The sequence below is a fragment of the Sebastes umbrosus genome, chromosome 3 (genome assembly GCF_015220745.1).
Source record: "Sebastes umbrosus isolate fSebUmb1 chromosome 3, fSebUmb1.pri, whole genome shotgun sequence".
NCBI lineage: Eukaryota > Metazoa > Chordata > Actinopteri > Perciformes > Sebastidae > Sebastes > Sebastes umbrosus.
The window spans coordinates 30,147,725-30,164,955 of NC_051271.1; the positions used below are offsets into that span (position 1 = coordinate 30,147,725).

At 42.4% G+C, this 17,231-nt stretch overlaps 1 protein-coding gene across 2 annotated transcripts in view; it reads left to right on the plus strand.

The window, feature by feature from the left end:
- Positions 1-555: 555 nt before the first annotated feature.
- Positions 556-17,231, plus strand: part of gnav1 (guanine nucleotide binding protein (G protein) alpha v1) — a 33,247-nt gene continuing 16,571 nt past the window's right edge. The window contains exons 1-5 of one of the 2 annotated variants that reach the window (XM_037763364.1): positions 556-1,110; positions 2,780-2,871; positions 11,072-11,164; positions 11,821-11,981; positions 14,900-15,028. In XM_037763364.1, the coding sequence (XP_037619292.1) occupies positions 981-1,110; positions 2,780-2,871; positions 11,072-11,164; positions 11,821-11,981; positions 14,900-15,028 (605 nt within the window). In that variant the 5' untranslated portion in view covers positions 556-980. The remainder of the gene's footprint in view (positions 1,111-2,779; positions 2,872-11,071; positions 11,165-11,820; positions 11,982-14,899; positions 15,029-17,231) is intronic. The other variant, XM_037763363.1, reaches the window with a different exon arrangement.

The window sequence follows — 17,231 nt, forward strand, 5'->3', positions numbered from 1 at the left end:
ATAAAGGGTCAACAGAGGATTAAAAGGATAAGAAAGAAACAAGCTATTAGAGAAAACTCTTTTTTCTTTTTTTTTTTTTTTTTTTACTTTTCTCTAATTTGTGCTTTTTTAAAATACTTTCCCAGAAGAAATTAACTCTGGTTGAATAACTCAACTCATGTCCACCATAGGTATTTTTTGAAAAGCCATACTTTTATTTGTCACCTTTGTAAAAGCTCTGCGGATGTATTACTTTTAATAAAAATGTTATCAATAACACCTTTAAAACTTTATCACTCTTATCAGTATGTTGATTTTGGTGACATCTCACATAGTAAATCCCATCAACACCCTAGCAGGTCTAACCAACCATAATAATTCAAAACACACCTGTGGTGGAGCTTTAATATATGATAATGCATTGTATTGTGTTTTGTATTTATACTCAAAGTAACTGGTAACTACCAGCACACATACAGTAATTGAGTAAATGTACTCAGTTACTTTTGCACCACTTCAACTTTCCTTTTGTCAAGTTTTCTTAGCATGCTCAGGTGAAATTGCACAATCAGCAGTTTAGACTCCGGCACGTCACTTCCCAGGGAAGTCCAAAACTTTTCCATCTGTGCCCCACAGCAGGCTGCAGCAGGCTGCAGGGGGAGGAGGCACTTTTTAAGGATTATCTGGGGTCTTCGCCAAGGCGGTAGGGCACATTTTGAACCGCAGAGTGACCTAACAGTCCGCTGAAAAGTTACCACCCACTGACCAGGAAAAGACTTGGAGACGATGCGTAAAAATCAGATTTGAGCCACAACTCCTGCGAGTTTGAAGGATGTTTTCTGAGAGAGATGGCCTGAACTTGTGTCTTTCTTGCTAGAGTCCACACAGTAAAAGCCTGCAGTCTGTTGAGCATGCAGCAGCTCCGAGAAACTGCCTCGGGTTGATTCCCAGTCTGGACTCTTTGCTCTAGTTTTTCCTGTGAGAGGAGATGAGTGCTCAGGATGGGACTGTGCCTCGGTACCGAAGTTACAGAGGAGGAGAAGAAGGCGAGGATACACAGCACCAAGATAGACAGAGACCTGTACGAGTACGCCAAGCGGGAGATGAATGTGGTTAAAATCCTCCTACTAGGTGAGACTGACCACTGCACATCCTCACCTGGTGCACTGTTAACAATGTCCCAGTCAAATAACAGTAAAGAACTGGCAGCAGGGTTGCCTTTATGTTACTGTAAAATTAACATTATTATACTGTCGCTGAAATTTACATTTTTTTATTAATTTCACAGTATTTTACAGTTAATTTACTGTTTAAAGATACATTATATAGCAGTTTTTCACCTTTCATACTGATTTGTTTTAATGCACTATTTATTTTTTACATAAATATTAATAAACATTGTTTTTTGCCTAGATGAATAGACTTAGCAGGTTACAGACATAGGAATAGTCACACTAAATACAATTAAAGGCACTTGTTAGGAAAAAGGCTATAGTAGACTTGTTAACACTTTTCCCAAAATGTCTGTCTCTAGCTGGCTACAAGCACAGAAAGCAAACCACAACATGTGAGTGAAGAACAGAGCTAATTCACTGATTTTACAATCATGTACAATGTACAAGCCTCACATGAGCAGATCAGGTCCCAGAATTAAACAAATACTGCATGAAACTGTTACTGATGATACTTTAGACAGATGATCAGCAGTAACGTGATGTTTTTTAAGAATGCATTATAGTTCAGTTAAAAAACGGCCTATGAGCGTAATTTAACAGGTTTTCTTTTTTATTGACAGTAAAGCACTGCTTTTAGCAATAACAGGTTAATACTGTTGAAATCCTGCTGTAAATTAACAGCAATTGTTTACAGTGTGGATATGTGTGTGTCTCTGGGACTGGTTGGTACCTGAGTGTGTGCACATGTACCTTACAAACTTTACAAACTTAGTACAAACTTACTACTTTGCAGTTAAATAATCAACAATTATTTTATTCCAACAGGAGCAGTAAAGAATGCTTAGAGAAACACAACAGTATAACATGTACTCAGTGGTGGAAAGTAACTAAGTACATTTACTCAAGTACTGTACTTAAGTACAATTTTGAGGTACTTGTACTTTACTTGAGTATTTCCATGTTCTGATACTTTCTACTTCTACTCCAATACATCTCAGAGGGAAATACTAGACTTTCAACTCGATTACATTGATTTAATAACTTTAGTTACTTTACAGATTCAGATTATTAAATTGAATCCCACACTGGATATTTAACCAGTGCATGACATGATGAAATTCCTCATTTTGCCATCAATTTTGGTTGTGACAAGATATCGTGATATGAGCCTACATATCGTCTTAGATTTTTGATATCGTAATATCATGATGAAGTGTTGTCTTTTCCTGGTTTTAAAGGATACATTACGATAAACGATGTAATTTTCTGAACTTACCAGACTGTTCTAGCTGTTCTTTTATTTGCCTTTTACACTTATAGTTGTTATATTCACGTTACTGATGATTATTTATCAAAAATCTCATTGTGTAGGCTAAATATGTTGTGAAAGCACCATTGGTCAACCCTCCAATATCGTTGCAATATCGATATCGAGGTATTTGGTCAAAAATATTAGATTTTTCTCCATATTGCCCAGCCCTAGTTGTGACAGACTCACAAATCCACTGTTTAATTGAAACCATTGCAGATTCAATTATCAAACCGGACCACATGAATAGATGCAAGTTTATTGCACTTTATCTCTCCTACTTTTAACCAGTTTAACCATTAACAACCTCCTCCAGGTGCAGCAGAGAGCGGTAAAAGCACTTTGGTCAAACAGATGAAGATCATCCACAGTCATGGATTCACCAAGCAAGAACTCACCAGCTTCAAGGTTGGAAACACACACACACACACACAAACACACACACACACACACACACACACACACACACACACACACACACACACACACACACACACACACACACTGCCTGATGTTTTTATCAGATAGTCTATTAGCATACAGTGGGCTTGGTGTAGTGATTCCAGAAGAAGAGAGCTGGATAACAATCACATTTGTCTCATACAGTATCAGTGTAAAAACTGACAAATTACTTAAAGGTTATATTGATAACATTTTTATGTAGATAAATATTTAAAAAATAATAATAATACATCCACAGAACTTTTGGAAAGGTGCCAAATAAAAGTGGCTGGGAATTAATAATTTGCGGGTCCAAAATGAATGTTTTGTTTATCTCTGTGGAAGATATCTGCCGTTTGGTTCCCACTTCTAACAAGGCTTGTGAGCCAATAGTATAACAGCGATGGTATAACGTGGTATCTCCGGGTCGTCAGTTAGTGTAGAAAAAACTGATAAATGGAGATTGACGGTAAGTGTCTGATAACAACTTGTGGTGAAGTGAATACAATGGAACGGGGGAGGGACAATGAGACATCTAGTGGCTGAATGTTATCAATAGCACCTTTAAACTGCACAATATGTCATTTGTTTAGGTTATTATAATCATAGTTTAGTTTCAAGTAACCTGACTCCAATAAGGGAGGTCAAGAGGTCAGTTTCTACTGCAGACACAGGCGGCGCATTGTAAGTGAGAGTGACTTTATAGTTGAACGATGTCGAGGCAGTGATGGAGATGAACAGGAGATGAGATGGAAATCGGGGCGATGCTGAGTTCCTGTGGGGGGACTGAGATTTCTCACGAAACACAGGGTCAGATCCAAGTTGGTATGCAGTGGTTTGGCTCGCATCTGCTCTTCCTTCTGTGTGTGTGTGAGCAACTGGAAGCCAAATTCCTCCGTTGTACTACGGGTTGGGATGGGGTGGGGAGAATGGAAACGGTTCAACACACACACACACATCAGCTTTACCCCATCAGCTTGTTTTTATTGAAGGCTTATCTTCCTCCACATCCCCCTCCTTTAACCTCTTACCATATTTTTACTCTCCCCTTCCCATTCCCCTTTACTACTTTTCCTTTTTTTCTCTGACTGCCTCCTCCTTCCTGTCATGAATGTATACATAATGAGTATGTGATGACAGATAAGGTCTTCATCGTGCTACAGATACCTGCTCTTTAGTAACCGCCCCGTCACTGGAATAGACTGACGGGGCAAACTTTATAAAGGAAGATGTCCTTGAAACAGACTAAAAACTGAAATCAGGCTCCGAAGTGAAGCTACACTGAACCAAAAATGGCTTTTAACATTATTTACAAAAGACCTAGATTTGGACAGATTGTTGGCGTTTGTGCGTGTGATCCTCTTATGTCCAAAAACACTGTCATACTTTGTCAAAACTTTAGCAGTTGCTCGTTGGTCAGGATGATGCACTCACACACTCGTATGACATCCGAAGGTCCCAGTTGTTTGTACAGGCAGCTGGGACGTTTGAATGCATTCCTAGATATTAAAGACTCCTCCAGCTCCCTCTCTGTACTCCCCTCTCCCTCCGCCGCCTCTCATATCTCATAACAGTCACCTTGTCTGCAGTTCATTCCTGTCAACACAAGCATCATGCTTTATTTTATTGGACTGTGCCGGAGAAAGAAAGATAACCCCTGAACAGGTCCATTTACAATATGTTTTTATCAGTTTGAGGATGGCTCAATATCAAACCTCAACACTTTTTTTGGTACAAAATGAAATGTGTATCAAAAACTATCAAATGTCTGGTCTAATTCATAATCACAATCATAGTGGCAAACTGTCAAGGTCTTCCTAATTCGTCAGGATAGATATCATTAAAGTAGCAGTAAGCGGAATATTTTTGGCATCATTGTGCTAAAATGCCATAATAACCTTTCAGCATATTGTAATCCAAGTGTTCTGAGAGAAAACTAGACTTCTGCACCTCCTCATGGCTCTGTTTTCAGGCTTTAAAAAATCAAGCCCGTGACGGGAGTCTTTGACCAATCACAGGTCATTTCAGAGAGTTCCTATTGGCTATGCTCCGGTCATGTGACCGGTGCTTGATATTCCCTGAAGAGATCTCAACATAGCTGCCGGGTCACAAACTTCTCATTTTACAGCTAAACAGTACACTACAAGATGATTCTGAAAACATTTGAGGAGAGAAATAGGCATTACAGTAACAGAATATTGATTCAAATTTGATCAGCACTGCCTAGTTTGACCGTTTGGTCGGAGTTTGCGAGTGATTGAGAGCCGGCTCCGGCTACCGGCTCCGGCTACCGTAGCTCCGTATGCTACCCTCCAAAAATGGCGGCGGGCACCAGAATGCTCCGTGATTCCCATCCCCTATTTTATTTAAGCAAAGTTTTTCTACTCAGTAAACAAGGATATTTTACATTTGCAAGCATGCACACGTGTTTAAGGCCGGTAGTCAAATCTCTTTTGTTGGCCATGCTGTCAGTTGGGTTTTGCCTTTGTTCTCAGGTGACGCCCTTGTTTTGGAAAAATGAAACTAACCCACAAACCTGCCCTTCCCTATCCTGACCATCCCAACCTCCCACAGCAAACACAGACACACCCTCCCCTGCACACACACACACACACACACACTCACTCACATATATGAGCTCATCGTTCTTTATCAGGCCTGTGTGCATATTGTTCCACATGTGTTTGTTTCTATCTCTATGTCTGTGTGTCAGACAGTTCTCTCATATTTCCCCTGAAGGCAAAGCGATCTCTTTATTTCCCTGTCTGGTGTTTTTGTTGCCCTGCCAGCCAGGTTTGTATTGCATTAGGACCAGGACAGGACAGGACAGTAATGGGAGGAAGAGGGCTCCTCTTTGTCTCATCCCTCCTTTATTTGCAGCCCGAGGCCGTGGTGTTGTGTTTACTCTGGATGGGCTGAATTTTTCCCTTCATTCTCTTCCAATCACATAACTTTGTGTCAACAAAAGTGAGGCTTTGTGTGTGTGTGTGTGTGTGTGTGTGTGCACACATGTAATGGATAAAATGTCTGAACTGAATTTGTGTTGTTCAGCCTGGAATCTCTTTGTTGGTTCAGGTGTTTGTAACAAGGATAAGTTTCTCGAAAAATGCAATGAATCCAGGAGCTTTCTCACCTGGAACAACTTTGAGGTTCTGGTCTGTGAAATCAATAGAGCTTAAAACCTACAAACACAGACACACATTCTTAGTAATGCATTGTTAGCAGAAGAGTTTGTGGTTAATGATTGAATATCAGGCCACCGCCAGTTCAGCTGCATTCTTCGCCGTTGTGTTTTTGTAGCAATAGCTCCGACACAAGACAAACACTAATAGCTGTTAGTTTTCTGTGTTCGGGGAGCCGATCCAAACAGCGAGCTGGACAAGAACAATAGTTCAGTGTATGTGGATGGATTTAGAGATTACACTGTTGCAATGGGAGTTGTAATATCTCCACTGTGTACCATTAAGTTCCCACAATACTTCAAAGTGTGGTGGTGGTGGTGGTGGTGGTGGTAGGAGTATTAATAGCCAGCAGGAAACAAAGGTTAGAAAGGTGTGAGGGATTTCTCTCTGTTGGACTTCCTTGTAAACTGATGACACACACATATACACACACACACAGTGGTGTCTTTTTACCGTATACTTTTACAGAGAGGTTACGTATAGCTGGTGGTGGATTCAGATTACCATACAGCGACACACCTGTGGCCCCGGGCTCTATGTGTGTATCTGTGTGTGCATTGGTCAGTGAAAATGAAAGAATGGCACAGTGTTTATCTATTTGGAGTGATAACGTGATCATCCGGCAGAAAGTGTGTTAAGTTGCAACAGCCGGTACAAGCTGATTGGTCAGTTTCCTGCTCATACTGTTTGTCCCTTGGAGAAACGGCTACATTGACTTGTTTTACAGATACAAAGTGTCTGATGTTGAAGGGGGTTTTGCCATGGTCCCCCTCCTTCCTCTATGTCTCCCACCTTTACTGTCAACACAAAACTAAAGTGAGCCTTGAGTCAGAGAGGGAGGAACTTGGAAACAATTGAAAAGGAGGACAAAGGTGGAGGGAGGGAGGGAAGGAAGGAAGAAGAATGAACCAACTGAAGGGAGAGATGGGAGCAGTAATTCAATTTGTTGTAAATCCAGGGTGTGGACAGATTAGCAACAACACCTGTGTGATATAAATCAATGAAATAAAACCAATAAATGCTCTTTGTGTTGCTTGCAAAGCTCCAATTTTGCAGAGTTTTTAAAACACAAAATAATTGTTGATTCAACTCAAGGATACATTTTGGGGTTGTCTAATACTTTCCCATCATATTGACTTTAAAGGTGCCCAATACGGAATAGAGTGCTCCAGGGATGACATATTTTTGTCGGCCACAGGAAGTTAGCATCGCCCTGGTTCCCTCAACAAAAAGTCAATGGGACTTTTCCATCACCAACGAACACCTTATACTTTATATAGTGTAGAAATGTCAAAAGTGAGCTGGTAGGTTCAGATTTTGTTTCAACTACAGCTAGAATTGGTAGTGTCCTCAAAACCATTTTTTGATATACTTGTTGAAATTCTCATTACATCCCTACAGCAATGGCTCTGACAAAAAAAGGCCTGAATGTAATGACTGAACGGTCTGCCTGCCTGTTTACCTTCCTACCTGTGCTACACTCATTGCGCATCACCAGAATCTTCCACTAGCCGCTAGTTTGACCGCTGTGAGTACTAACAATAGCCATGTTCCTAATGATGATTTTGGTGATGTGGCTTTGGAGGGAGGCCTGAAGGGACGGACTGTCAGTGTTGTTGACTTGGGGACTTTCTTGCTAGATTTTTTTAGAAGTTTCCAATAGAAGAACTAACTTTGACTTTATTTATGTGTTGTTGTACTTTTTAGCTACGCTAGTAGCGTGGCCATAGGGGTGGCAGGAATGTCAGTGGACCAAAGAGGATGAATGATAATAACTTTGGTGATCCCCTGACTTTTCATCTAGCGCCATCATCAGGTCAAAATGATTATTGTGTAATACTTTAGTTCATAACCAAATACTTGCAAATGTAAAGGCATTCCCGTCAGCCTCAGCTGTAAATGGTAAATGGACTTGCATTTATAAAGCGCTTTTCTAGTCTTCCAACCGATGGCTATGCCTTCGGGAGCAATTTGGGGTTAAGTGTCTTGCTCAGGGACACATCGACATGTAACCCGGAGCAGCCGGGGATCGAAACACCGACCTTCTGATTGGTGGACAACCTGCTCTACCCTCTGAGCCACAGCCTCCCCAGCTGTACTTCATCTTTAGTGCTGATTAGCAAATGTTATATTGTGTGTTAATGTTATGCTAACATGCTTAAATTTGAAGGTAAACATGATGAAGCATTACACCTGCCTAACATCAGCATGTTAGCACTTTCATTGTGAGCATGTTAGCATGCACGCACTGTTGCGCCTAGAGCTGCTATCACGGGTGTAGACTCCTCGTCTTGTTCCACAGTGTCTTATGGTGCCTTCAAGTGAAACCCGTGAGCTCGTGTTTACGACATGGGAAGTCGTGTACACGATATGCTTGCTGTTCAAGTGGTTCATGAGAACACCGCTGCTAAGCAACGGCAGTATTAATGTTACTGTCGGTGTCTAGAAGCCACAGAGGCGAACAATTTAGAAAGCTAGCACGTGGGTAACATAATGTAGGAAATGCAAAGGCATAAATGACAGAAGAAAAAGATGAGGCAACATCAACATTTTCCTCAGACGTATTATAAAATTACGAACAAAAACAATATACAACTAAAAATTACAATATATTAATTATTATGCATCAAGAAATTAACTTCCATGGCCGCCAAACACGCCACAAGTCGTGAACTCTGTCGTGAATACCACAAGAGGGGGGCGTTCATATTGACTCCTCTCGTGAACACGGTGAACACGACCCCATTTGAAGGCACCATTACTTCTACTCATGCACTGGCGCTTTTCATACTTGAAAGCCTCTCTTTAGTCTTCCTCCATTGTTCACTAAGTGACCTAACTACCAGAGCAGAGTCCACTTCACATACACTTCTTGTAGCGTTTTTTCAGGTGAGTTTAGGATTTGTTGGGTCACAGATCTACTTGTTAAACCTCAAGACTGCCAACTGCCTGGTTTTTTTAGTGATGTTTATGGTCATTAAACAGAAACTTCACCAGAAAAATCCAGTATTGTTCATAAAACTACAAGAATAATTTGCTATTGTGATGTAACAAATCGAGTGTTGCATTGCATATCTGAGCAGATGATAGTGATGTTGAGGCAGAGGGAGACAAATGCACAAAGGAGCTTATTTCTGACACAAATCAATGCAGCGCTGTCAGCCAAGGTTCTCCTGAAAGAGAGTAATTTGTCCCTAATGCCGTGGTGTCAGCAGCCCTCAGACCGGCTCTCCTCGTAAGATGAAGACCTGTCACCTCACTGAATTATCTCACCTCGCACATTTCACTTGGAGAGCAACACATCTCAATCTGGACACGGAAACACACACAGAGAGAAGAGCGACCAGACCGTGATAGAATCGTGATGGAATGTGAAGCTTATCTTTAGCTGGCAGGAGAGTGACGGAGAGTATAACACACACACACACATCCCACCTCAGTTTAGTCACTAAAGTCTCGAGGTTTCCAAGCACTAAAACAGAGTTATGAGTTTAATTTACAGTATGTGAGTTATACGGCGCTTTCACTCTCCTACGCTCTCAATAGGACTTGATAGCTGATCCACGGGGTGTGATAGACGTAAACACACTATGCCCCACATATACATCTATATTTATATATATTCACAATTTGAGGTGCGTCAGAAAGGAGTGTACAAGTAATTAGAACTCGGTATTGGTGGTGTGTTCAAGGCCAGCCAGTGTAAATTCGATAATTAAAAATAATTTGACAGTGAAATCGTCCGTTTCTCATTTGGCTGTTTTTAATTTTTTTTTAAATTCACTTAATTCAATTAATGTCCACATTACAACACCCATAAAAGTATATATAGATATCTATACAATATCCAGAGCATTAATATAGCAGCAAACAATTATTGTCTATGTACAGATATAGAGGAGTAATGTCTACCTGAGCAGAGAATGAAGTCGCTCTCCCTCTGTGTGTGTTGTAATCCGAGCCGGTAAGCTGACATGAGAACACTAGCGGCGACGAAGGTTTACCAGCGGAGTCGCCTCACGTCGCCTTTGTTTTGGCCAAAAAGTTGCACTCGAACACAACGCAGAGGCTACAACCAACAGCCAACTACCACGTACGTTGTGCGCCTGCGTGTGAGGAAATAACTCTCCCTACCTGCAGTGACGAATACAGACGGTAGTCGTCCTCGGCATTCCGGTTACCCTTTTTGAATGACGAATACAGACTACCGTCTGTAATATGATATACAAGCCGTTGTTTTGATACGTACATGAAATATAGCCTTTGCCGACCATTTTCACACCAGTCTCACTCACCACTCAGCTTCATTCCAGACATCCGCGTACTGGAATGATCAGATGAGATGAAAAATGAGAAGAGCCTTCTGTGTTTTTCCTCTTGATTTTACTCGTTGGCTTGCTTTCCTCACTTCCGTTTCTCTTCTAGTGCACTGATTCGTTTAAGCTGAACAGCCAATCAGAGGGATTTCTCTCACCGACGAGCTCTGCCGCCGATTCAACATGCTGAATTGGCCGAAAAAACTCCAACACAGGCAGACTAGAGCCGACGGTGCGGGACATACCGCAAAAACTAGGCAGACAGACGCTCACCGATGGCCCCAAACTGTCTGATGGCAGACTGTCGGCTTGGTGTGTCATGGCCTTTAGAGGTGCTGGGAGGCAGGTTTTGTTACCTTTGGACAGAGCCAGGGTAGCTGTTACCCCTGTTTCTGGTCTTTACGCTAAACTAAGCTAAGCTAACTGTCTGCTGGCTGTAGCTTCATATTTAACGTACAAAAACACTGGAGAATGGTATCAATCTTCTCATTTCACTCGGCAAAAAAGTGAAAAAGCGTATTTCTAAAAATGTGGAACTACTCCTGTGTGTTAGTTAGGTACTCTTTTGAAAAGTCCTCCTTGTTCGTGCTGAATTTTTGTTTGTTTTTTCCCATTGCCATCGATATTACATGAACATTACATATAACCTATGATCTTGATCTTTGGCAGCCTGCAGTGCTGGACAACCTCCTGACATCCATGAAGTTTGTCCTCCACGGCATGGGCGTCCTCCGGATCAACCTGGCTAACAGCAGGAACAAGGTAGGCTGTCTGCATGTCTCTATGTCAGTCTGTCTGCCTGAATGTCTGGCATTTTCTCTTTCTCATCCTGCTCCTCTTCCGTTCAAATTTATCCTGATTTTTTTCCTGCACTGCGCCCAGATCTCCACTAGAGAGCAGCATCTCAGCACTGCAGCCACAGCTGCTGCATCTGGCACCTCACACACACACACACACACACACACACACACACGCACGCACATAGACACACACGCACACACACACACACACACACACACACACACAGCAACAGTTTGTTTGCATGAGAGAGAGCAGAAAGCTAGACTGGGTGGGTGGTTTGATTGCGAGGTTCAATTTGATTTGAACTTTATTATCAAAGTTATCAGAACTTACACGCTAACCACCCACTCAGCACATCATCAGATGATGACCAACGTATTTCCTCTATTAAATATCACCAGGGCGTGTATGTTTGTGTGCGTGTGCGCGTTTTCACGTGTTTACGTGCATATCCATTCATTTGTGCATCTCTACTGATTACCAAGTCTACAGAGCAGAGACAGACTCTTAAATGATTCTGTCGTTAAGACTTTTTTTCCATCTGGCCTGCTCTCCTCCCTGACCAGCCGTCCATCCATCCATGTATCATACATATATGTCTCCGTCTCTTCTTGCAGGTCCACGCACATTCTGTCCTGTCGTGTGGGCGGTGTTTTGACGAAGACCAGGTGCTGTTTCCTTTCCTAAGCCACGCCCTGTCCTGTCTGTTGGCCGACCAGGGGGTTAGGGCGGCGGCATCCCGGGGATACGAGTACGAGCTCAATGACTCGGCGCTGTAGTGAGTACTCACACACACGCTGTGCTGAGGAGATGCAGGGGTCTAATTAGCTGGACTTGGCATCCAATGCTCGGCCGTGTGCTCGCTGTCACTGGGAATCAGAGTCTGGGGAGTGGCAAGGAAAGAGGAGGGAGACAAACCCAAGTAGAGTGTAATTACATGTACCTCCATGGCTGTTATATACATCCAAATATCATCTCTAAAATACATGCATGAGTTTGTTTTGTATCGGTTTTGGATGTGTGCATATAAGAGCAAAGCAATGCGACACAACAAAAATGCTCAAACTTGGAGGTGTAGATAATATGATTACAGAGAATGTTTACAAATATGCATATTTATGAAAAAGTAAAACATGTGCAGGCACAATAATGAAAGTGAAGAAGTGAAGATGAAGATGAAAATAAGAAGGAACGAGTTTAGAGGGGATGGCGTGTGTGATGCAGAAGTAAAACAGAGCTGGGACCCACCAGGAGGCCGTCTGTTCTCATCCCCCACCCCAGCGAGAGGCCTCGGCTCTGGGGTTATCTACACCGACAGGCTCCCTTGTTCCCACTGAGAGCCACCGTACATCACCATCACCCTCCGCTCTCCTCAGGCGCACACACACACACACACACACACACACACACACACACACACACACACACGGTCATACTTCTATACTTGAGAGGACCCTTATTGACATAATGTATTTTCCAGACCCTTACCTTAACCTTAAAAGAAAGTTTAATACAAATCAAGTCTTATTTGTTGTTATATTAGTTGGTTAATTCTTATCAGTAATAATAAGACTGTATCAAACAAACCCTCACGTTGTTCAAATTTATATCTAAGTTTGGAAAATCAAGGTACATTATTTTACTTACCTTACTTAGTGCAGTCTCAATCGTCTGATTACTCATGCTTCTTGGCCTATCAAGCCCTCTTTGTGTGATATTGTCGTCTTCAAAGATCTGAGTACTTACTTTGAGTTGAATTCTATCATAACCAGTTAGAAATAATAGGCAAAAGTAGAAAAATATGATTGACGTTGTAATGAACTTTAATTCTCCTTTAAACTAAACTCGAACCTTAAAGGTGCTTCATACGATATCCAGAGCATTAATATAGTAGCAAACAACTATTTGCTACGTAAAGAAATAGAGGAGTAATGTCTACCTGAGCAGAGAATGAAGTCACTCTCCCTCTGTGTGTGTTATAATCTGGACTTCTCTGTGCTTTGTTGACATAGCCGGGCCGGCCACACGTGCATTTTAGTGCATGTTCGTGCAGTGGTTCTCAACCTTATTCTTGTCAAGGACCCCTAAATTGATAAACATTGGTCACCCCCATTTCATAAGATTTCACTTCAGGGACTTCTATCTGAAAATATTTTGGTTGTTAGATATGATTAAGACCAGAATTATATCATTACCAACAGTTGAGGAGATAAACATGCCGGAATTGAAACCTATGATCAGAATAGTCATTCTTCGGACTGGGCTCATTTCTACGGTGAATTAAAATAATGAAAATAAACTTTTTCCCATTTTTCTTATGACCCCCTGGAACTCCCTCACGGACCCCTGGTTGAGAATCCCTGTGTTAGTGCATGTGAGCGTGCCCCACTGGCTAGCTCACGGCCCCCACTCTGCACTGCTCTCATACGGCGGTTACAGCTGATAACGCCGTCCCGACCGGTGCTGCGGTTGCAGAAGCGTAGCACCCACCTTTTGGTTACCCCCCCCAGGTTAGCTCTGTGAACACTGTTGCCGTTGTTTTCACATTGAGTGCTGTTTGCACTGTTAGTTGCAAGCTGCTGGCTCAGCCGTCGCCATGTTGAGAGCCGTGCGGAGGCAATAGAAATTCTCCCTATCTCATATTTGGCACCTTTAAACTACAAGGGGTCATATTTGACCCGGGAACATAATCCCGTAATGGGTCATTTTTACTCTTAACTTTTTGTACAGATTAGCCGTGCAGAGGCAATAGAAATGCTCCCAATCTCGCATTTAAAAAAGTTAGGTTCTAATTTTTTTAGCCAATTTGAGACAACTGAAACACACATCCAGCAGTTTGGAGTCGTGTTTCTGTCCACCTGTAAGTCCAATGTCCTCTCTTTTAGCTCTGTTTTTGGTCTCCACTAGCTCCTGAGGGAAATATCTGTCTCTTTAGCTGCTAAATGCTCCTCTATGTTCACCAGCTAGCAGCTAAGAGTGTCTGTCTGCTGATGGTGGTGCTGAGCAGGTAGTGTACAGTGGGTTGTTAGAGAGCTTTTTTTTCACTAAAGATTAGAGGACTGGTCAAAATGTACTCGAATGAAAAATTCCCCCCTTTCTCTGAAACTCAGAACGGTCCTCACAAAGACAGAAGTACCAAACAGACACTCGCACTGTGCAGCGTCCGGCAGGCAGTGTGTTTTTTAAGCAGCAGGATGTGTGTCGCTGTCCAAGAAACTGATTCAGGATGACTAGTTGAGAATGTCACAGTCAGTTCAGGTAGGTGGAGACGTCACTGTCTCTATGTGTGTGTGTGTGTGTGTGTATGTGTTTGCAAAAAGATCACATCTCGCTGAGCGCACACACATTATACAGTTGATTACACTAGCCGTGTTAATAGCTAATCTGTGTTTGAAAGCTTAGCCTCAGTGTGTTATTATGGTAAACCACAGTGTGAATATTCATCCTGATGAGCCGCTGCGCCCCCTGGGGCTCCAGCCTTATCACTGCACACTCTACCCGCCACCTGGCAGCTGATGGCCACAACACATACACACACACACACACAATGTACAAGTTTACACACTCGCAACTGAAACCTGCTTTTCTTTTGATCTCAAGTTTGTCAGCAGGTTCTTACATATTCCTTCCTCTCTCTCTTTCTTTTCCCCCTCGTTTCTCCTCTGTCCTTCACCTTACTCTCTCTTCTCTTGGTAGTTTCTTTGAGAACCTGACCCGCATCACGTCCCCAGATTACGTGCCCACGGAGACAGACGTTCTGCGAGTGCGACTGAGGACGACAGGCGTGATAGAGACCCAGTTCAAAGTCAACCGTCTCATTTTCAGGTAGACGCCTTTCACTCTTTATTAAGACTTAATAATGTAGAATAAGGGCGCTTATAACCACTGACTCAGTCAGAGCTACTAACGTCAGGTCTGCACATGACTTCTGCAGCCTGTCGTACCAACTCACTTCCCTTCTTTAGCTGTGACACTCTTATCTCCGTCTACAGCCAGGTGATAGGCCCGAGATGTGAGATGGAGATGGGCGGCTTCATTCAATAAGTCAATATGGCACCTATCATATGGCTTTACACTCATCTACTGACCGCACACACACACATTCAAAAGCATCAGTGGCTCGGTCTTATCAGTGGAGAAGCAGAGGGCAGGTGTCTGAGCCCCCGAGGCTGATGTCAGATGACCACATTCATCTCTGATCAATGGTGTCAAACTATGACAACTTCTTTATCATCCTCCAATGGCTGAACTAATTTCCTGAAGCCGCCGGTGGTCATGACAAGGCGATAGATATTAATGAACTTGATTTCTCTGCAGCCTGACTGATGCAGAGCTAACCAGCATCAAAGAAAAAGCCACATTAAAACACTAATGCTATACACTGATGCTGCTGATGTTGTGCGAGGCTCATTTTGTTGTTTGAAAGGTGATTTTTCACACCAGTTGATTTTTGGTTAAATGTTGACAACGTAACAGCTATGGTATTGGTTCCGATATTTTCAATATTGATACAAACACCATCTGAGAGTGAAAATACAAATACTGAAATAAGTTGAAATGATAGGTAAAAGGATGAGCTAAATGAAGCTGAAGCTTCAGTTTAAAAGTAGGGTCAGTAATGTTAAGAGACTAGCAAGAGTACGCTAGATTTTTATAAATGATCCAACTGAAAAACCCAGCCCAGTGCTGCTAACTCTTTTCCAATGAAAGTAGCTGGCAGCACCAGCTGCAAAAGTCCCCAAATCTAGCGAAAGTCAGCAAGTCGGCAACACTGACAGTCCGTCCCTTCAGACCTCCCTCCAAAGCCACTCCCCCAAAATTATCAGTATGAACATAAACTTATCATAATGAACGTGAACGGGGAACATGGCTATTGTTAGTACTCACAGCTGTCAAGCTAGCAGCTTGTGGAAGACTCGGTGACTCGCAATGAGTGCTCCCAGGCAGGCAGGTAGACAGGTAGGTAGGCTTATTACAGTCCTGCGACAGATACCGCATCTTCTTCTTTTTTTGTCAGAGCATTTGTTTTATTGATTGCTGTTGGGATGTAAAGAGAATTTCAACTAATATAACAAAAAATGGTTCTAAAATCTTTACCAACCCTGCCTTTAAGAGTAAACCACAGACTGTATATAAAGAGGGACGACGCGTCTCCACTTCCTCCCACTGTACAGAAGTGAAACCAAAATATCCCGGATACGGGAGCTGCCATCCTTGAGATTTTACTGTAATTTGACTGGGCGGTGAAGCCGCGGTATCGAGGTCACCCGCCCGAACCAATCGCGAGCCGAGCACGGCCGCAGCTTGTCAGCGAGAGAGACTCACAGCTGCCAATCATGACGTCTCACCCCCTTTTTATAGCATCAAATAACTAATTACAACCAAACTTATCAGAAAAAATGAACACTTGAACATACATCAGTGTGATGAGAACTACCTCAAATGACAGAAAACATCTTTGGGAAAAATGTATTTGACGTGTACTTTGACATTTTTGGCCCATGTCCCATCCTCCATTACAGGAGGAGGACTTTATGACCTATACTGCAACCCTAAACAAACTAGACCATGGTTGCATGAACGTGAGCATACACAACGAGGCTGTAAAGGCGAACGAGTCGGCGTGATGACGTTTAGTAGTCTCATTTAGCCATCGCCTTTTTCAAAATTCACAGAGAGGGTATTTATTGTCGTATTTTATGTCGTAGAACAAAACGTTAAAATCTCTCCAGCTTGTGTTAACCACAGACCTCATTTCAGGCATCTAACTAAAAACCCATTCAAAAAAACCCATTGACTTCTTGTCAAGGGAACCGGAAGTGCTAAAATGCTAACTCATTTCCGGGTTTTATGACTCGTTCCTGTAGCACTCTCTTTGGTCATAAATCAAAGTATTGGACAAATTGACACTGAACATTTGTGATCCGTAGAAGTGTAAATCAAGAGGTTGGTTTTTATAGGCTAGTGTTGGCTCATAGCGGCAGCATGAAGGATTGTGGGTGGGTGATTTTCCACAGTTTGATTTTAT